At 29.0% G+C, this 22,401-nt stretch overlaps 1 protein-coding gene across 5 annotated transcripts in view; it reads left to right on the plus strand.

Annotated features, from left to right (window-relative positions):
* Positions 1-22,019, plus strand: part of Kank (kank) — a 127,909-nt gene extending 105,890 nt beyond the window's left edge. For 3 of the 5 annotated variants that reach the window (XM_065514032.1, XM_065514030.1, XM_065514031.1), the window contains 7 exons: positions 11,605-12,041; positions 13,439-14,901; positions 15,923-16,483; positions 16,553-16,799; positions 20,260-20,472; positions 20,541-20,741; positions 20,802-22,019. In XM_065514032.1, coding sequence (XP_065370104.1) covers positions 11,605-12,041; positions 13,439-14,901; positions 15,923-16,483; positions 16,553-16,799; positions 20,260-20,472; positions 20,541-20,741; positions 20,802-20,984 — 3,305 coding nt within the window. In that variant the 3' untranslated portion in view covers positions 20,985-22,019. Of the gene's footprint in view, positions 1-5,254; positions 5,379-5,930; positions 6,122-11,604; positions 12,042-13,438; positions 14,902-15,922; positions 16,484-16,552; positions 16,800-20,259; positions 20,473-20,540; positions 20,742-20,801 lie in introns of those variants that run through there. The other 2 variants (XM_065514035.1, XM_065514033.1) reach the window with 2 other exon arrangements.
* Positions 22,020-22,401: the final 382 nt, after the last annotated feature.

A 22,401-nucleotide genomic window follows, 5' to 3' on the forward strand; every position in this document is an offset into this window, starting at 1 on the left:
GTACAGTTCTGACAACCGATTCCTGCTGGCTTTGTAAGCTTTGAGTCGTTCCTGGGTGCTCATCATCCAAGATAATTTACTATTAAGTGGTAGTAGATAAATTTCTTTTTAACCAGTATCACAACGTTATCCGCATTGGAAAAACTGAAGAATCGCAATATTATTTCACAGAAATAGGTTTAGAATTGCTTGCAATATGTCTAGTTAGTATTGATATCATGTTTGTTGGCGAACTCCTAAAAGTAGGCTGAAAATACACCACTTGTAATATGCCCCTAAAAGCATGCTCTAAAAAATAAATAAGTATATTTTCCTATTAACAAACATATAGTAGAGCTTAAAGGGTTAAACAACCTTAACAACAACTTAGGGTAATTATTATTATTTTGTTTTCTTTTCTATTTTTTGTAATAAAGAGAAACAATTTAATTGTTATCAAAGAGTACAAAAAAGAAAAATACTCTTTGCTGTGTTTTTACTGAATAAATTTCGTTACAGTTGAAAGGGAAAATTAAAATTGTTGTAAAAGAAAACAGATAGAAAAACTAGTTAAGACAATACAACAAAAACTTAATCACACCATTAAGACTGTAATTAAAAAAATAAAAAATAAAACTAAACCAGATAGTTAATAACAAAAGCAAAAAAATAATAACAAAATTGTTGGAAAAAGAATTGAGCAAAAAAACATAGAGAATACTGAGATTTTTATGAATTTTATATATATATTTCTTATCTTGAAAATATTATACAGCAAGAAATAGGAATATTTAATTGTTTTATTTGTTTAGTAAAGCTCTAGTTTTTTTTTCTAAAGAGAAAAACATAATGGTCATAACTTTATCATGAATTGTTAATAATATTATACATTTTTACTTTGATTTTCTGAAAAAAAGAGTAAAATCTCATGGAGAGCTGTTTAATTTTTCTTATTTGAGTTTTTGTTTGTTTTTATAATTTTCGGTTTTTTTTATGAACAAAAATATAGATTAAAGGAAAAAGAAGACTGCCTAAAATAAATTTAAATATATTTGTTAATTTTTTTATGATTTTCTTCTCATCAATATTTTGTGAGTCTTCTATATGTTGTTGCTGTATTTTTTTATTTTTTTTTTGGTTTGTTAGACTCTTCAGCAGATTTTTTTGCGCTAGAGATAATTTAGTTTGTAGAAAACTTTCGAAACGAACACGTTAAAATTATGGCAAAATAACAAGAAAATTTATATATTTTTTTGTGCTAAAATAAATAAAATTAATTTAAACGAAATATTTATAATAATTGGTGTTGTTTTTTTGAAATTAATTAGTTTAAGTGCAAATTATAAAAAGAAAATTTCGAAATACAAAAATAATAATAAAAAAGTAAAGCAAATAATTTCGATTCAATAAAAATTATTAAAATATTAAAAATATATAACAAAGGGCTATAATTAAATGTTTAGCAAAATAAATCAATAAAAATCAAACAAAATTTTGAAGAAAAAATATCACAAAAAGTTACTGAAAAAGCCATTAAAATTATTCAGAATCTATCGAAAATAATAAAGAAATATAATTCATACAAATAAATTAATATTATGGAAAATATCATAAGAAATTACTGAAAATCTAATTCAAATTATTTTAAATCGATCGAAATTATTAAAAACTGTAAATAGCAAAATTACAAATTTTAATGGAAACCGAAACAAAAAAAGTTACTCAAAATCGTTTGAAATTATTAAACGGAAAATAAATCACATAGTAATAAAAATATTTTGAAGTTTACTTAAACAAACATAATTTTTAAAAACCAGCGAATATATAAATCTGAAAATACAGACAATAATAAAAATAACTTTACATGAAAAATTATTAAAATTAATCAAAATCGATAGAAAACAAAAAAAAATTATAATAGAAAAATTTTAATTTTTAAAAATTTAAAAAAAATCTATCTGAATTTTACTAATAAAAATAACTTTATATGAAAAATTATTAAAATTAATCAAAATCGGTCGAAAATAACTGAATTTTTGAAAATTTGAAATTCTAAAATATAAGCGAGTAGGAAAAACAAAATCGATCGATAATATTTAAAAGTAATACAAATAATTGAAAGTGTAAAAATTACAAAATTCATTATAAAACTGATTGAAATTACTCAAAATCTGGTAAAAATATTAAAAGGAAATTTAATAAGGTTATAAAAATAACTAAATTAACTGCTAAATTGTTTAAGAATTCTGATTAAAATTACTCAAAATCTATCGAAAATCAGAAATAATAAAAATTTTAATATAAAAAAATTTTGAAACCACAATAATTTTCGATCTGAAAATACAAATTTAATTACCATAAAAATACAAAAACAAAATATGAATACTCAACAATTAATGAAAATTCAAAATATTCTAAATCAAAATTTTCAAAAAACCACAAATTATCTGAAATCGAAAGAAATTAAATTGAAAAATCGTTAAATTAAACTGATAAATTGTGAAATTCAGGGAAATACAAAGTTTCCTCTTGAATATAAAACAAAAAATTGAATTATACGAAATCGATTAAAAAACATAAAACGGAAAATTAAAAGAATCTCAATATTTTTAATTGAACAAAACAATAAGTTGAAAAGTTTAAAAAAATTTTAAATTTCAACAATTATTATAAAAATAATTGAAATAAAATAAAAGAATTTGAAAACAATTTTAAAAATAATAAAAAAAAGAACAAGTAAGATTAACTGCTGACTTAAATTATACCGAATTTTCTAAACCCTCCACCATAAAATATGTCAGGAATATGTTTATGATCAATAGGAAAATCTGATTTCAGCAAATTGAAATATATCAATTCTTCTTTATTAAAAATTAGGAAAAAGAAAACAGAAAAATTAAAGTTCGTTCTTAGGAAAATATATACTAGTTCCACAACAAGTTCTAGAAAGCATAAATATTGGTATGAGTTCTTCTATTGGGTGTATGACTTAAACATTCGGGATTTACAATAGATGGTGTATCTTTTATGTGCCAACAAAGCGTCATATGCGGGAAGTTTTGCTTTACTTCTTTAATTAGAAAAAAAGTGGCGCTGAAGCACACCGATTGCTCACCAAAGCTTATGGTGAATGTGTCTCATCGGTTTCAACGTGCGTGAGATATTTTGTGAGATTCAGAAGTGGTGATTTTGATACGGAAGATAAAGATCGCGCACGACAGCTAAAAAAGTTTGAAGATCAAGAATTGGAGGCATCACTACATGAAGATTGTTGTAAAACTCAACAAGAGCTTGCAAAATCATTGGGAGCTACTATCAAGTATTAGGATTCATCCCAAAGCAGGGAAATTGGGTACCATACAAATTGAAGCCGAAAGACCTTGAAAGATAATTTTGCATTTCCGAAATGCTGCTTGAACGCTATAAAAGAAAATCAGTTTTGCACCGAATCATTACTTGTGATGGATTCATTACAATAACCCGAAGCGTAAGAGATCGTATGTGAAGCCCGGCCAACCAGCCGAATTGACACCAAAGTCAAATATCCATGATTCAAAGGTAATTATCTGTATTTAGTGCGACCAAGACGGTCCTATCTATTATGAGCTTCTGAAATCTGGCTAGACCAAAACGCAACTCATTCGTTTGAAGCGACCACTCTCAGAATATGAGGCCAGAAGTGAAACCGTAATATTCCATCATGACAAGACTCGGCCACATGTTGCAATTCCTGTTAAAAACAGAATAAGATTTGTCGAGGCATCAAATCTTTTTCCGCCGAGCCTTTTCTTTTGGTTTGGAAACAATAAATAGTCACTTGGGGCTAAATGCGGCGAATAGGGTGGATGAGGAAACAAATTCATGGATTTTTGCCACGGAAATTGCTTATGTCTCCACCCTTATATTGTTCTGGTTAAAAATAACTTTTTTCTTGGTGAAATGCCGAAATGCCAGGCGAAATTTAGCATAATATTGATTTTTACCATTTTTAGCGTAGTCAATGTGGATTATACCGCGTGACAAACACACCTTCGCCTTCTTTGGCGCCAATTCAACCCCAGAAACCCACTGTTTTTACTGCTGTTTGGTCTCCGGTGTATTGTGGTCGATCCACGTTTCGCACATGGATAGGAAACGGTGCAAAACTCGTCCATACTGCGGTTGAAATACGCAAAACACTCCTACGATGTTGTAACACGATTGCGCTTGTGATCGATTATTAGCAAACGCTGCAACCATCTTGCGGAAAGCTTTATCATACCCAATTGATCATTGAAAATATAAACCACCGAGCCATGCGAGATGCCTATGACTTCTACAATCTCTCGCACTTTCAATCTCCGATCGGCCAACAACATATCGTGATTTTTTTGCAATTTTTTGGGGTGTAGAAATTCAGTAAACCACTTTTTTACCATTGAAATTGATGGTGCAGAGTTCGCATAGTATTTTTTTCTGCAAAAAATAATGCTTAATGAGCAGACGAAATTAATTTTTTTCCAATTTCTCCTTAAATCACATGTAGTCTGCTATCAATGGTTGTCAAACAGAAAATAAATGTTGCTCATCACCAGGAAATAGTTGGCTATATTTAGATGTACTTATGCTAGTCGGTTAGACAAACTTGTATCAAAACAGTGCAACACAAGAAAAATAACCATATACGAACACCATTACATGATAAAAGACCAAAAAAGACGCGTGTCTCCCAGTTTTGCCAAAAGTCATGCACATTTTTTATGGGACCCAAAGATTTGTGGCCTCAGTGTAATTTATGCAACAAAAATTATCATTTTCTCAGGCTCATATCTTGCAAACAGTTCAGAATTTTGATTTACTCTCTGAGGCCAAAGTTGTAGCCCTTGTCATAAAGAACAAAAATTGTGAACACATAAAATCAAAAAACTTCATCTTTTTTTGGTCTTTTATCACGTAGTGGTGTTCGTATATGGTTATATTTCCATGACAAACAATTACACACAGTGTAATCAGTATGTTCTTAGAAGTGCTGAAATGTGAAGATTTGAAAATGTTTGAAAAATTCGGGAGTTACGATTTGGTGATTTATTTATGGCGAATGGAGGAAAAAGTCTGGTGGAGGGTATAGGAAATATTTGTGTATTATTTAAATTTGAAATAAATCTTAAAATTGTGATTAATTTTTAGAAATCAAAACGAATAATTAAATCAATATGAAATGATAAAATAATAAAGAAGAAATATAATAACGAATATTTAAAATAAACCATCCAAAACGACTTAAAAAACCAAAGAAACTTATAATACTCATATTATTTATAATAAAATTAAAAACGAATTTATTTAAATTATAATTAATAAAAAGAAACACAAAATGTTATTATCAATATTGAAAAAAATTAAAAACGAATTGATTTATAGTGAGTTTTCTTAACATTACAAATAATAATTTGCTTAATAAATTTTAAGGCATTACAAAACTGCAGCTGCTGCTTAGAATCTAATCATTAACAAAAACTAAAATGACCTTTATTAAAATTAAAAATAAATAAAAATACAAATTGCAAATCTCTTTTAATATAAATATTATTTAATATTTGTGTGTTTGATTGTATTTTTTTTCTTGATATTTCTTTTAAAGTTTGTATTCTTACGTGTTCGCTTTGAAATTGAAATTAATTAATTTAGAAAAAAATGTATATGAAATAAATAATAATAATAATAATGACTCTTAAACAAATAAATAATATAGAAATAAATGATAACAATAGATAACTTTTTCGCAAGGTTTTTATCAGCTAAATAAATAACAAAAAAAAAAAAACAAAATTGACAAAAATATTTATATAAATAATAGAAATAATAATAATAATAGTGCTCAACAACAATACTAAAATGCTTAAAGCTTTCAAAATTTCTATATGTTTTTTGCACTTTACTAATTTGTTGTTATTTTGCTTGTCTATTAATACAACTAAAGAAATTTAAATAAATTTCACGCGCAACTAAAAAAAACAAAAAAAAACTATGTTCGCTTCTACAAATTCTGTAAAAAGACGTCACAAGAAAACTTCTCCAACACGAGCAGCTAAAGAGGAAACCTCCGGCTCTAGTACGGCCAGAAAGGCACGGGCTTTGCTACACCGGAATTGGTGGAAGGAGTGTAGGTTCTTGATATGGTTTTATATTTATTCAAAGATAAATAAGTTATAAACATTAGTAAGGGAATAGTTTTATTGTAAAAAGGGTCAAAGGTCAACGATAAAAAGATATTTTAAAAACACTTCTGCTCTTTTCCAATAACTGTGAAATTTCTAGGTTTGAGAGGCGTTTCATATCTAAAAGTTTATGCGGTAGCTTATTACTAAAAAAGCTTTCATAATTTCCTAAATAAAGGGTATTTTTTAAGCCCGATAGAACTTGAAATTGTAAAAAATAACACAAAAATTAACATTTTTAATCTCCCCCTAAAATTTTACTCTATTTTCATTTCTTTTAAACAAATCTTAAATTTAAACAGAGTTTTAAAGTAAAATTTCAATACAAAATTTGATTTTAAAACGTTTTTAAATTTAACAAGTAAGACAGCTACAGTGGTGGCCAGGAATTTAAGACAAAAATTGTTTGCTAAATTCCACGTGATTGTCAATTATTTTTTCAAATATTTCCACAAATATGTATGCATGAGGACTGTTTTAACACACAAGTGTATTTTATTCGACTGTGTCAATTCATACATATTCACCACGAACACATAAAATTTTCTTACAACTTGACCAAAAAAATTTTTTTTTAAAAAAACATATTTTCTCACATTTATATCATTATATTTTTATTATTATAAAATATTGGGACCAAATTTCGTATTTTTAGTTCCATTAGTTTCGGTTATATCATGTTATTAACAGCGGATGTTCGCTGAGGTGGGTCAACGTATTTCCACATATCTTTGTCCATATATGTTTTACCGATTTTTCCAAACATTTTTCAGAAACTAGAAACGTTAATAATAAATTTCATACCCTTAAAGGTCCTTTTATTTTGGATCTATCGCACTTAAAATTCAGTTGATGGAAAAAATTCAAGTATTTGTCTTAAATTGGTGGCCACCACTGTATATTCGTCTGTGCCGAATCTTATATACCCTTCACCAAATTATACTTTAAAATAATTTTTAAATATTTTTAGGTAAACAAAATTTAATTTTTTTTAATTGTTTTTAAATTTTTTTTTTCGAAATTGTTTTTAATTTTTTTCAAATTTTTTAAAAAAAGTTTTTTTTCAAATTTTTTTTTTTTAGTTTTTAATTTTTTGGAAAAACAATTTACGACAAAAAAAATTTTTTATGGAAAAAAAAATCGGGTTAAAAAATATTTTTCCCGATTTTGACCCATTGTAGGTCCAACTTACTATAGCCTTATCTACATCGTTGCAATGGACTTTGAAATATCTATCATTAGATATCCATATTGTCTATATTGATGACTTAGTAATCCAGATATAGATCAAAAATAGGTTAAAAATCGAGGTTGTCCCGGTTTTTTGGCCCATATCTTCGTTATTTATGGACCGATTTTGCTGATTTTAAATAGACGGACAGACAGACAGACAGACGGACATGGCTTAATCGACTCCACTATCTATAAGGATCCAGAATATATATACTTTATAGGGTCGAAAATGAAAAATGTAGAAATTACAAACGGAATGACAAACTTATATATTATACCCTTCTCACGAAGGTGAAGGGTATAACAAGTAAGAGAGCTATATTCAGTTGTGCCAAATCTTATATACCATTCATCAAATTATACTTTAAAATACATTTTTTAAATAGTTCTAGGTAAACTAAATTTTAAAATTTTTTTTAAAATTTTTTTATTTTTCGAAAATATTTTTTTAATTTTTGGAAAAATATTTTTAGATAAAAAAAAATTCAGGTTAAAAAATATTTTTCCAGATTTTGACCCATTGTAGGTTCAACTTATTATGTTCTTATATACATCGTTGCAACATTTAATTTTTTTTTTCAAAAATGAATTTTCAAATTTTTTTTTTTCGAAAATGTTTTCCTATTTTTTTTTATTTTGGAAAAAGATTTTCAGATAAAAAAATTTTTTGATGAAAAAAAAAAATCGGGTTAAAAAATATTTTTCCAGATTTTGACCCATTGTAGGTCCAACTTATTATAGTCTTATATACATCGTTGCAATGGACTTTGAAATATCTATCATTAGATATCCATATTGTTTATATTAATGACTTATTAATCCAGATATAGATAAAAAATAGGCCAAAAATCGAGGTTGTCCCGGTTTTTTCTTTATATCTCAGCCATTTGTGGCCGATTTTGTCGATTTTAAATAGCAACCGAGCTGGAAGAATTCCCGATATATTGATGTATGAATCATGTATGTAAGTTATTTGGGGGCTACGGAAAGTTGATTTCAATATACAGGCGGATAGACTTCGACTTCGCTATCTATAACGATCCAGTATATATATACTTTGTGGGGTCGCAAATGAAAAATGTAGAAATTACAAAGGGAATGAATAAAAATTGATTTAGAATAAATCCTTGAATAATATTTTGTTATATGTTTTTTAAACTATTTTTTTCTTTTGCTCAAAATTTATAGTTATTGTGGAGGGATAAATCTTGGACCACACATAGTCTCTTTAGTTTTAAACAGTTTCTATTATGTTCCTCTCCCTCTCTCCCCGTAGTTTTTATATTATTTTCTTATTTTGTTAAATATTTATTATTAAAAGTTCCAATGTTCACATTATTCTTATGTTTATTGACCCGGTAAAATATGACTAAAACACCCTGTAGGAAATTTATGTTATTGTCTCTACGTTCAAATAAAAATCATTATCATTTGTTATCCCATAAAGTATATATATTACTGATCGTTATAGATAGCCAAGTCGATATAGCGATGTCCGTCTGTATGTTGAAATCAACTTTTTGTAGCCCCCAAATAACTTACATACATGACTCATACATCAATATATCCCCTATAGACCCGGTTCGGTTGCTATTTAAAATCGAATTGTAGCAGAAATGGCTGAGATATAAGAACAAAATCAAGAGAATCTCGATTTTTGACCTATTTTTTTATCTATATCTGGATTACTAAGTCATTAATATAGACAATATGTACCTTTGAAACGACGTATATAACGCCATAGTAGATCGGACCTGCAATGGGTCAAAATTGTGGAAAATATTTTTGAACCCGAATTTTTTTTCATCAAACAAATTTTTTTTAATAAAATTTTTTTCACTAATAAATTTGAAAAAAAAAAATTGGAAATTTTTTATCAAAATCGGAAAAAATATTTTTTTAACCCAACAAACTTTTTTTTTCATCAAACAATTTTTTTTTATAAAATTTTTTCACTAATAAAAATGAAAAAAAAAATTTAAAAAAATGAATTTTGGAATAAAATTTTTTTTTTTTACAAAAAAATTTTGGAATTTCCTCCTGGGTCTTTTTCTCATAACTTGACGATTTAGTTTTTTGTGCTATTTTATGTTGAGGTTATTTTTAAATCTTAGTTTTTTTTATTTATTCATTTTCATCAACACTGTCAACCTAGACACTGTATGTTAAATGTTTGTTGTTGTTCTGTCAAGTCATAAAAATAATTTTTAAACATTTAATAGTTTTTGTTTTTTGCGTTTTGTTTAAAAAAAGTCAATGTTTTGTTTTTTTGTTGGTAGCAACAGACGTTTAGTAAAATGATTAATATTTTTGTTTAACCTTCGCTTTACCAATACCCACCCGGGTGACCACATCGATTTTATTGGTTTAATATTTTTTTTAATTTTGTTTCGATTTAAATGAAATTTGTACTCACTGAACAAATTCTAGAGTTCTATAGAATTTAATAGAACCATTTTAAACTTTTTATAAGGTTTTTTCAATTTTTTAAAATTTCGTTCGTCGCATATATTTATAGAAGTGTAGTGTCACCCGGGTGGGTATTGGTAAACCATGTACATAAAAAACCTTTGGTAAAGCGAAGGTTAATTCTGAATATTTATCTTTTTTTTTAGTTGTCAGTTATTAGCAAAAAAAAATAACTTATTTAATGTTTCGTTATTTAAATAAAAATCAAGACAATTAGGTAGCTTAAGATAATTTATGATACATAGTTTTGAAATCTTTGATGTTTAAAGGAAAATAAAAAGGAATATTGAAAGAAATTGATTTAAAATAGAGTAAATGGTCATTTGTTAATGCCTCGGATATGATATTTTTCTTAAAATGAGATAATGAATGATAGAGGAAGTATTAGACGACCCATTTAAGACCATCATTATATCAACTATCACCAGTGGACATCTCTTAACTGATTATTTTCGACATTATGTCATCAATATAACATTAAATGTCTTCTTTTCCAGTTTGAATCTATTATTATCTATATAACATCATTATAGCAAAAATTATGGACAATATATAATTCAAAAGTACAAAACAAGCCTAAATAAATAACTAAAACTGTTTATTTTCTATTGCCTTAACACAACCTTTGTAACAGCAACTAATAGCAATGAAAGCTTAACCCCTCTTTTAATAAATAAACCAGTTTTCTCAGTGTATGTTTAAAAAGCTCTAGATTTTTCTTTTCCATGCAGTAGGTACTTAAAAGCTTTAGCAAATTAATGTGATTAACTTAGCACATTGTTAATAATTTAATTAAATTATTTTGAGTCATATACTATACAAAGTTCGCATTAATATAAATAAATGAATATTAAACTTTATCTCTCTAGAGATTTGCTTTAACATTATTGGCACTTTGATTCAAATTAATTACCACTTCAATGAACTCGCTACTTTTTAATCTTTGTTGCTGTAAAATTCCTCTTGAATTGATAATAAAACATTTAAATTCACATAAATATAATTCAGTAATAAAGAAAAACAAACCAGAAGTTATTGTAACAAAACAATTGATTATATTAAATAAGATTAAAGAACAAGTACTGATATCTATTGACTGAGAGCTTTTGCCAAACGTAAATCTCTAATGTCAGTTCCATTTAGAAGCTTATCAGTTTTGCAAAAGCTTAGCATAACAATAACATAGAAACGCGCAAAAATAATAAACAAATAAAAGCCTTTTTTGACAATTTTTTTTTTAAAGTTAGATAAAATAACAAATTAGTTTGTGTTTTGCCCAAAAAAAGAAAGAAATAATAATAAGAAAAAACTGACACACATTCATTTATTTATTGAATCAACAAAAGTCTCAATACCAGTCTACACCCCAGTCAAGTCAAGCAGCTTTAACACAAGAAACTCATAAAATTGAAATATTTAAATCTAAACTGCAAAGAAACAACAATAGCTTAGATACAGATACAAATTAAGAAATAAAAATGCAAAAACTAAGAAAAAACCCTGCTAAATTTTAACTAAAACTAAAATTAAAAATGCATTTACGACCATAATAGTTTTGTTCCAACCGCGTTAATGGAAAGACTAAATATCAAAATTGTTTTAGTTAAACACTGTTTAAATAATGTTGAAGAAAATTGTAAAGTTTTATAAAAAAACCAGGTTGATTTAGCTAAAAGAATTTGGCAAAAAAATTAATGAAATTTTTATAATTTCTTTTCCCCTTTAGATTCCTGTGTAACGGGCAATAAATCTCCACGAGCTTCCAGCATTTACTCGAAAACATTGCCATTTCAACAGAAATTATCACCGGCCGAACAGCAATATGAATCTTATGTTAAGGCCACTGTGGCGGCCAATGCTAAATCACCGGTGGAGGAATTATTATCGCCACCCACACCACCACCTCGACGTCATACCTTAACGGCCAAGTTGTCTTTGACTAGTCCACCCACTGCCTTTACCACCACAGATAGCGCTCAATCTCCAAGTTTGGAGCAGGTTTTAACCAGTTGCTTAGTTTCGCCCAGTAAAGAGTCAGCAGCAGCTGCTGCTGCTACTGCGGCAGATGCTCAAACTTTGTTCAATATACGCCAGCAAATGGCCTTGAGTTTGAAGCGCATGAAAGATTTAGAGGAGCAAGTTAAGGCCATACCGAATTTGCAGGTAAGCTTAAAGCTTTAAAAGTTATTGAACAGAAACTGAAAGTCAGGAAATGTCAAATATAAACCTAGTTTAGCTAAAAGCTCTTAGTGAACTATTAATTATTGAAAAGCTTTAAAAAAAGCTAAAAGCTCTTTCATTTAGTAATGATTTTACTAGCTTGAAATACCATAAAATCAGTAAAAGCTTTTTAGTTTGAAAAATTGAAAGGCTAATTATTTTGTATTATAAAGTAAAGTAAATAAAACTTTAGTAAAAAATGTAAAATATAAACACTGTATTGCTTAAAGCTCTTTGAAATATTAATAATACAAAAAAGCTGTCAAAAAACCTAAAAGCTCTGTAATTTTTTAATGATTTTACTAGTATAATTTGCCAAATTTAAAAGTTAGTTATTGAAAAGCTATAAACAAGAATGAAAGCTCTTTAATTATGTAATGAAAGCTTCAAATCCAATAATAACAATAACAACTGTATAATTTGTACAATTTTATTGAATTGCTATAAACAAGGATGAAAGCTTTTTAATTATGTAATGAAAGCTTCAATAACATCAATAACAGCTTTTTAACTTGTACAATTTAAAGCTCTTTAATTTTGTAATGAAAGCTTAAAATCCAATAACAGCTGTTTGTAAAATTTAAAAGCTAATTATTGAAATCATTACAGGTATTGAATTTTGTAATTATTTCAACAGCTTAAAGCTAATTTTGTAAAGCTTTTAGAGTTATTGAACTGAATCTTTAGTTTATAAGTTTAATAAAACACTTAGTGAGTTATTAGTAATTGAAAAGCTGGAAAAAAGCTAAAAGCTCTGTAATATTTTATTATTTTTTTTATAATTTTCAAAACTTAATTGTTGTTGAATTGCTGTAAACAAGCATTAAGAAAGCTTAAAATCCAATATAATTAATATTAGCTTTTTAATTTGTAAAATCTAAAAGCTAATAATAGAAATCATTACAGCTTTTGAATTTTGTAATTATTGTAATAGCTTAAAGCTAACTATTCTACTGTAAAGCTTTTAGAGTTATTGAAGTGAAACTTTGAAGCATAAGTTCTTAGCGAATTATCAGTAATTGAAAAGCTAAAAAAACCTAAAGCTTTCAAAATTTTTTGAACGATTGATATTAAATAAAAGCTTTTTTTAATTTATAAAAGTTTATTATCAAATTTTGTTTAATTTGTTTTTCGTTTCAATGATTTTTTATAAAAAATTAAGATTTTCGTTCTAATAAAATGATATTGAAAACAATTAAGAGAGCTATACTCGGCTGTATACCCTTCACCAAAGTATGCATTAAAATTGAAAGCTTTCTCTGCTAAAACTTTAAAATGCTTTATACAAAATTATTCCTACTTTTCAAAATTACTAATTCTGCCTCCTCCCTTTTTTATAGAGCGAGCTTTCCCAGCTGCGTGAAGAGAAACAACGCCTACAACAGACTGTCAAAAACAAAGAGGAAGAACTGCTAAAAGCTAAAGAAGCCACACGTTTCTCTTCCTCACCTAGTCCAGTACTTACACCCAAACTAACCTCACCCGTACAATTTCAGCCACAACGAGTAAGTCCCATTTCATTGGAAAGCATGGGTGCCCGAATGCAAAGCTCAAACAACAAATCGCCCATACTCAAACGAGATGTGGCCACCATGTGCAGCAAACAGACTACCCGAGACATAGCTGTAGGCAGTCCCATACCGGCCCACAAAACCCAGAGAGATGTTGGCTGTAATGCTGGGCTAACGAAAAATATCACCGAAAATTTGTACACCAAAACCGATGTAGAGGAACGCATCAAATTATCCATAAGGCAGCATGAAGAGCAAAAGAAGTTGGAACGTTTAAAAGATCTAATATCGGTGGGCACCCAAATGTATGTGGCCAAGAAAGACACTAAAGATAGCATGGCGCAAACTAAACCCGAGCCGAAGGTGCAAAAACACAATGTCAGCGTTATGGCACAGCCAACAACACGTGAAAGTTACACCAACTGCCGGCCAGACGTACGATCGGTGGGCAGCTCAAATGATTGCGTGTCAGATGTGCTGTGTGAGAAATGTTTAGTCACGAAACGTTCCATAGCATGTGCTACCGAAGATGATGCTAAAGGGGAGTTAGCAAAAACAGTATCTCTCAAGTTGTTAGACATGCCGGCTCGTAGCAATACTTTCAGTTTGGGCGATAATGAGAAATTGAATATTAGCAAAAAGTCTACAGGAACCCAATACACACCTATCGTACAGCACTCGGCAGGATCACAGACATCAGCTGTTGTACAACACACCGTGGGAGTGCAGTTTAAGCCGCAACAGCAAAATAACAGCACACAATTTGAGCTGTATACCATGGCCCGCCAAACAGATACTAAGGATTTGATTAGACTATGCACTTCACAAACCAATACAGAGGAAATTTCTGCTCCCACACCGGTGAAAGAAAAGAAACCAGAACCTATTAAACCTATTTTACATACAAAAGGCTGTAATACTGAGTTGAAGAATTATACAGATCATGGCGTTAATACTTTGCCACCGGTCACAACCAGTTCTACCTCCTGCAATACGGAGGAGATACACAAACGTGATATAGCCTGTGGTGATATTGTTAAGCCCCATATCTCCATTGCCTGTGCCGACAATTACTGTGATTCTTGCAAAGATGCCATTAAAAATTTAGCCAAAGACTTCTCGAAAGTATTGGCCAGTCCGTTGCCAACAAGAGCTGCCGAATCTAAAATACCCAGACCCAAAAATCTACCCAGTCCTAGTCCGGTGAGAAGACAATTCTCACGACAAAATACCTATACGGTAACGCCGTCACCAACACCTAGTCCCGTGACGGAAAAGAAAAATATGGCAAGGTAAGTGCAGACACTTTAAAGTAGTAGTGTTTAGTATAGACATAAACCGTGTTGAATTTGGTGTGTGAATGAGAATGGTGAATTGTGGTGGTGAGTTTTACATTTACTCACTGACCTAGTCTACACTAAATAAATAAACAAATGTGTAGGTAATTATTTGCGGTTGGTTGGATATATGGAGAGAGTAAGCAAGTTGTGGGTTTTTTGAATTTTTTAGGGGATTTAGGAATTGGCCAAAATATCTAGGAATCTAAGGAAGGAAGTATTAAATAAATATTTATTGAGGCCATTTCAAATACCTATAGGTTTGGAATAGGATAATCAAACGTTGCTTAGTAGGGGAATTTAAAAAAATTGGAAATAAATCTGAGATTTCGAACTATATAGTCCGAGTTTAATAAAACTTTACATGACTATTAAGGTGGTGCTTATATTACACTATTTAGGCTTTCGGTGATTCCAAGATCTTTAATTGTTCTTCCACATCTAAAGACCAAACACTGAAAATTTGAGAAAAAATCGGATACAATTTTATTTAAATTTTTTAGTTTTTGTTCAAACTAAAAACACAATTAGCCTAAGATTTAGAAGGTTTGTAGCAACATCCCTTCTTTACAAAAGAAAACCCAAATCCCTGGCAACAATTTGCACTGCGCAGCAGCAGTACAAAGCTGCGTTCCCGTAAACAGCATGTATCCCACCAAAAGCAAAACAACAGCAATGACCTTCGCAGTAAAGTTTTTGTTGGCATTCGAAAAAGCTTTGGCAGTTTGATGCGAATATTTTGCCTCAAAATCATAATATTTTCATATCATTTTTGCAACAATAAGTTCTAGATTTTAAACAAACAAAAACATTCCCTAAAATAATTTTTGAAAGGAGCTCTAATGTTTTGGAGTCTCAGCAGTTTTACTTGCTATCCATTGATAGTAAGTGGCTGCTCGGCCTTGGTGTTCACGTAAATAAAACAATTAAATAGTTTGACTTTATTTTCATTAAATTTTGTTTTGCTTTCTTACAGTTCCTTGCAAGAAAAATCCTCCTCCACATTTCATCAATTGGAATCTTCTGGTGAATCTCAAAGTTTTATAAACGAGCCAGTGACTTTAAGTGCTATAACCACACAAAATCCAAAATCAACAACAGCCACAACCACAATAGAGGAAAAATTGCCCTCATCAAATACCTCCCCAGAGGGTACACCACAACGCAAATCCCTGTATGACCTCAGCCAATTGGGTGATAATGAGCTCATTGTTAGAGAAGAAACACGCGTAAGCATTAGCTGGTCTAGAGACAACTCACCAGCACCTACACCCACACCAGCTACAGCTAGCAATAGCTGCATTGAACCCTCCACCGAGGAGGATAAGCTAAAGGCACAAGCAGAAGTCGCAACAGCTTGTGCCAAAGAAATATCACAAGGAGCACGCAAGAAGACATTGCCCTCACCCTTGAAATCTAGTCATGAAGGTAAATCAAAGCCAGAAACCCCACAAGAAGAGGACCTACCCCAGAAACCTTTACCTTCCAAAGCTTTGTTACAAAAAATCGCCATGAAAGAAACAGAGCCCAGGAAAAAGTAAGTATTTTTTTTTCAGATAATGAAATTAAATGAAATTCCTATTTAATATTTAAATTTTTATTACAGAATCTCTCCCCCTAAAGACATGTTGGCCGCTTTGAAAACCATCAACAGTTCGTTGTTGAAAAAATTGGGCTCCAAGCCTATGACATCTTTGAGTTTGAAAAGCTCCAAGCAAACCATACAACAAGAATGGTTCCGCTTATCCAGCTCCGAGAATGCCGATCCCCATGAAGTCGAAGATTATTTGGATTGTTTTGAAGAACTATCGGTGCCATTATTAGAATACTGTGTTAATATGGTGGATGCCAATGTAAGTAGATTTTGGATAAGGGAAAGAGGGAAAGAATTTTAGAAACTTTTGTTGAAAAAGAATCCCCCCTATAATTCCAAAAAAGTATTAAAAGAGACCTAAAAATTACCATTGGACTACATTTGGTCTATGTCTGGAAGGGTTCCAAATTTCCCGAACTTTTTTTTAGAAAATATGTTCATTCCCGGGAACTCCGACTAAATAAAATCTGAAAACAAATAAATAATTTCTTTCGAAGAGAATTTCTTTAAATATGAATATCCTTGCAAGTTTTAATGTTAAGCATCTCAATAATTCCTTTCAAAACTTAATATTTCAATTTGTATTAAGCTGACCCAATAGAAATCTTAATTTTCCAATTTTAAATAAACATTTTGCTGATTTTGTCACACAGAGAAAATAGTTTTGGTTGTGGTAACCGAATTTATTAATCATCAAATGATTCACTTTAAATAACCGAAGTTTTCTCTTGTAACTGGAAAATTTTAGTTGGGGTGACAAAAAATCTATTAAGTCAACTGATTTTCTGTTTCTACTATCAAAAAAATCTATGAATCGAATAATCTATTGCCATAAATCACAACGAAAATATTTTATATGTATAGAACAAATTGCCGAAATTTCCAGGGATTTTTTAAAACTAAAAAGTTAGTTTGTGATTTCGAAATAAAATGCATTACATTTGCATGTCTGAAATTCTGCTTGAATGCTAAAAAAGAAAATCATTGGCTCTCGAATCCATATATTGCCAGAAAGATGGGAAAAAGTCATAGCTAATAATGGCCAATATGTACTTTGAATAAATTTATATTTTACAAATGTTTCAAAATAAAAGCTAAACATTTTATAAAATCCCTCATTCTTAAGTCATACACCCAATAAATCAATTTGAATTATCGAAAATGTAATCATTCAAAGGATGAATGAATTTATGATGAATTTGGTATATAACATTACCGAACTACTTCTAAATAATAAATCAGACGGTATGGAGTAGATATTGAACAGTAAGTTGTTTAGTAAATGCATTTATTGCTGGGCAATTTTGGACAATTTTTTTAATGGAAATTTTTGTTAAATTTTTTTTTCTTAATGAAAATTTTGTTATATTTTTTTATAGAAAAATTTGTTAACTTTTTTTAAATTTTTTAAGAAAACTTTTTGAAGAAAATTTTTCACTTTTTTATTTAAGATTTTTTTTTAAATTTTTTTTTTTTCAGAAAATTTTCTTAATTTTTTTGAGGAAAACTTTTTAAAATGCCTTAAAGACAATTTTTGAAAAAATTTTTCTACACAATATTTTTACAGAAAATTTTTCTAAATTTATTAAAAAATATTTTATCTAAACATACTTAGTGCAACATATTTGCTATAATAATACGTATACAGCTACATCTTTTCTATAATTCTGTTTACAGCAACATATTGTTACGTTTTAACCTTTTCAAAACGTTGGTTTATTTCCTTTAAATAAACCGGATACCTTTGATTGCAAATAAATACCGTTTGTAGTTCAAGAATTGTAACAACTCTTTATTTATTCAAAATGTACAACAACCACAGAATTAAATAGCCACTCAATGTTTTTTATACACGTTTATAAATTCTCAGAAATACGGACACAATTTATAATGCACACGAATTTATTTGAAAAACACAACACATTTTAAGGCACTCAGTTGATGTTTATTCGAAAAGCGTCTCTGATATACTCACTCACGACTGCAACCTATGCCACTATTTATAACACTGCCATCTGCACTCTAGATTGCTCTTTAACTGTCAAAGTTCGAATATTCTACATCTTACTAATACATACGCCATCTGTAGTTTACTTTCTACAAACAGCGTTGCCAACTTACGATCAATGGTCAACTGAAAGCTTTTATTTAATAATGCCCACAAATATGTTACAGTTTGCTATTACAGCACTGTTATTTGAAAGCATTATGCTTCTTTTAAATCAGCCTTTAAAATCGTTATATTTGAATTCAAGTACAATTTCGTAACAATATTTTTTATAATCCTGTCTAAAGCAACATATTTTCTATAAACATGTTTACAGCATCATATCGACTATGTTTATAGCTACATCTTTTCTATAATTCTGTTTACAACATATTTTCTATAAACATGTTTCCGGCAACATATTTTCATCCAACATATTTACAGCAACATATTGGCTATAAAAATGTTTACAGCAACATCTTTTCTATAATTCTGTTTACAGCAACATATTTTCTATAATCCTGTCTAAGCAACATATATTCTATATACTTGTTTACAGCATCATATTTTCTAGAAACATGTTTACAGCAACATAATGGCAACATATGTTGCCAGAAAGATGGGAAAAAGTCATAGCTAATAATGCAAATATTCTTCCGTTTGTAATTTCTACATTTTTCATTTGCCACCCCACAAAGTATTTATATTCTGGATCGCTATAGAAAGCGGAGTTTATATAGCCATGTCCGTATGTATGTTGAAATCAACTTTCCGTAGCCCCAAAATAACTTACAAACATGATTGGTACATCAATTTTCTGGAATTCTCCTCTGTTGTATGGTTGCTATTTCAAATCGAGGAAATCGGCCCACAAATGACTGAGATATAAAGGACAGCCTCGATTTTTGGCCTATTTTTGATCTATATCTGGATTATTAAATCATTAATATAGACAATATGGGAAAAATATTTTAAAATCCATTTTTTCACTAATAAATTAAAAAAAAAAAAAATTTTGGAAAAATTCCAAAAAAAAATTAAAAATATATTGAAAAAATTAAGAAAAAAAATTTGGAAAAAAAATATTGAAAAACTATTTTGCAAAAAATGTTTGTTAAATTAAAATAGCTCTCTTACTTGTTTCATAAAAAATGGTGCACTTTTTACCATGTTATTTACCACACAGAGAAAACAGATTCGTAGTAGCAAACGAATTTGTTGCCAATCGAATGATTCTGCCTTTGTGATCGAATTTTATGGTTGTGGCTACGAAATTTTATAAATGGTATCAAATATTTGGCTGCTTTAACCGAAATTCTTCATTATCAACTAACTGACTTTCTGTTGACAGAACCGAAAATCTCTATGTGTGAAATTGAATCATTCGATTGGCAACAAATTCGGTTTCTACTACGTTTCTGGAAAAAGATTAATTTCAAATAACTCACAGGTGTTTACTCACTTTTGAGGCTGCATAGAAACTAGAAACTAGATAAAAGCTCAATCCAAAAAATTACTTGTTTTTGTTTTCACATAGATTTTTTTTTACTAATACACCACTTAGGTTTCTGAAAACTGAGTTAGGTCTTTGACAGGAAAGTTTCCAAAAAATTTTTTTTTTTTAATTTTTATGTAAATCTGAGAAATTTCTTCAAAATTTGTCTAATTTGGAGAAACTAACGTTTTAATTAAGATAATTTGTTATTAATTTGTTCATTCTCCTTTTATTTAGGGCAACACCGCTATGCATTATGCTGTATCCCATGGTAATTTTGACGTCGTATCCATATTGTTGGATTCAAAGGTTTGCAATGTAAACCAAATGAATAATGCAGGATACACATGCGTCATGCTCGTTTCATTGGCAAAATTGAAAAATCCAGAACATCGTACAGTCGTCGAACGACTGTTTCAGATGGCTGATGTCAATATACGAGCTAAAAAGGTAGGAAATCCCACTCAAATCATATACAAAACCACAACTAATTAAAAATATCGAAATATTTTCAACAGCATTGCCAAACAGCATTAATGTTGGCTGTGTCGCATGGTAACCTGGAAATGGTTCAATTATTGTTGGCCGCTGGAGCTGATATAAATATACAAGATGAAGATGGCAGCACGGCACTGATGTGTGCCGCCGAACATGGTCGCAGTGATATTGTGAAACATTTACTAACTCATACCGATTGTGATTCATTAATACAAGATGTGGTAAGTTAATGTTTGTTTGAATTAATTTGAAATTTTAAATATTAATTTTTTTGCTTTTAGGATGGCAGTACCGCTTTTAAAATCGCCTGGCAAGCGGGCCACCGTGATATTGGCATATTTTTGTATGTCCATGAGCAAATGCTGCGCAGCAAAATGCCTAATAGGGGAGAAAACCTAACCACAAAACGCAGTCCACCCGCCACCTCGCCCCGTTATACCCACAAAAGGAAGCCCTCTAAATAGATTATTTTAATTCAAACACACAACACAGAAAGAATTACACATTTATTTAAAAGCCAGTTTTAAGTTAGTTAAACAAACGAACAAAGTTTTTAGTTTTTAATTTATTTAAATCAAATTTAAGCATTTAAAATGCCACATTTATTAAAATTTTTAAGTTTTTTTTTTTTAAATAAAGCCACAATATCTAACTTAAACGAATATTAAAACAAAATCACAGAAACACCTTTAATTTAATAAAGAATTTACATTCCAATCCATTAAAAAGAAAAAACTCAACAACTAGTTCTAAAGCTTTAAGGACTATGGACAACGAATCAAGCGATAATCAGTAAAAATAAAACGAAAAAAGGTGTTTTTTTAAAAAACTTTACAAAACTAAATTTGTTTTTTCAAAAAAAAGAAGCACAATTTAAACATAACTTTAAAGCAAATTTTTTGAAATAAAAGCACAATTTTTAACTACAAATTTGATAAATATTTCAAATACAACACAAATCCCTCCATAAAATGTTTTTAAAAACATTAAATAAAAATCGGGTTCTTAAATAAATTATTAATATTTACTAACCTCAAAATTAAAAGCACAAAATTAAAATAAAATTAAAAAAAAAAAAAAAATTTAACAACATTTAGTTTTAACCAGGCATTTGTAATATATTTTGCTTTAAAATTTATTTTAAAACATCTTTAAATTTAAAACCCTTAAAATTTTAATTTAATTTAGTTAGTTTCTTTTAATTAAAAGTAATTAGTTTAATTTAATTAATTCAGTTTCTAAGTTTTAATATAATCTTTACAAATAAATAAAACCCAACAAAATCATATCAAAACAATGACAAATCTATTACAAAAATGAAATCAATTTATTCAGAAAAAGTGTTCATCCTGTAGTTTATTATTGTTCAAAATTTTACTTAAGTAGTTGTGGATGCAACACATTTTCTCTTTATATACATTATAAAAACAAATTACAAATATATTCTGTAGTTTTTAAAAAACAATTGTTACAAAAATAAAAATTTTACTATAAAAAAAGGTTTTAGTATTTTATTCACATGGTGTTGTAAGTTGTAAGTCATAAAATAATAACACGCAAAAATATGACTGCTGTGAGCAACCCTCATAAGTTGGTGTGCTATATCAAATTTGAGTCAGCTGATAAAAGATAACACAATTACGGTGGGACCTTGATTATCCGTATTGGTCGGGACCGGAAGCATTCTGAATAACCAATTTTCCCGGTTAATTGAGTACCAATTTTGAGTAGTTTTTTAAAGGATTTTATGTACATGTTTAAATAATATAAGGATTTTATTAAATTTCGGACATATGCCCACAGCATTTAATTTTCTGGGCAGAGTAAGTTATTCCACGCGTTCCAAGCATTAATAATTGACAACAGTGCTTAGTTAATGTT

This window comes from Calliphora vicina, chromosome 5 (assembly GCF_958450345.1).
Source record: "Calliphora vicina chromosome 5, idCalVici1.1, whole genome shotgun sequence".
In the NCBI taxonomy this organism is placed as follows: domain Eukaryota; kingdom Metazoa; phylum Arthropoda; class Insecta; order Diptera; family Calliphoridae; genus Calliphora; species Calliphora vicina.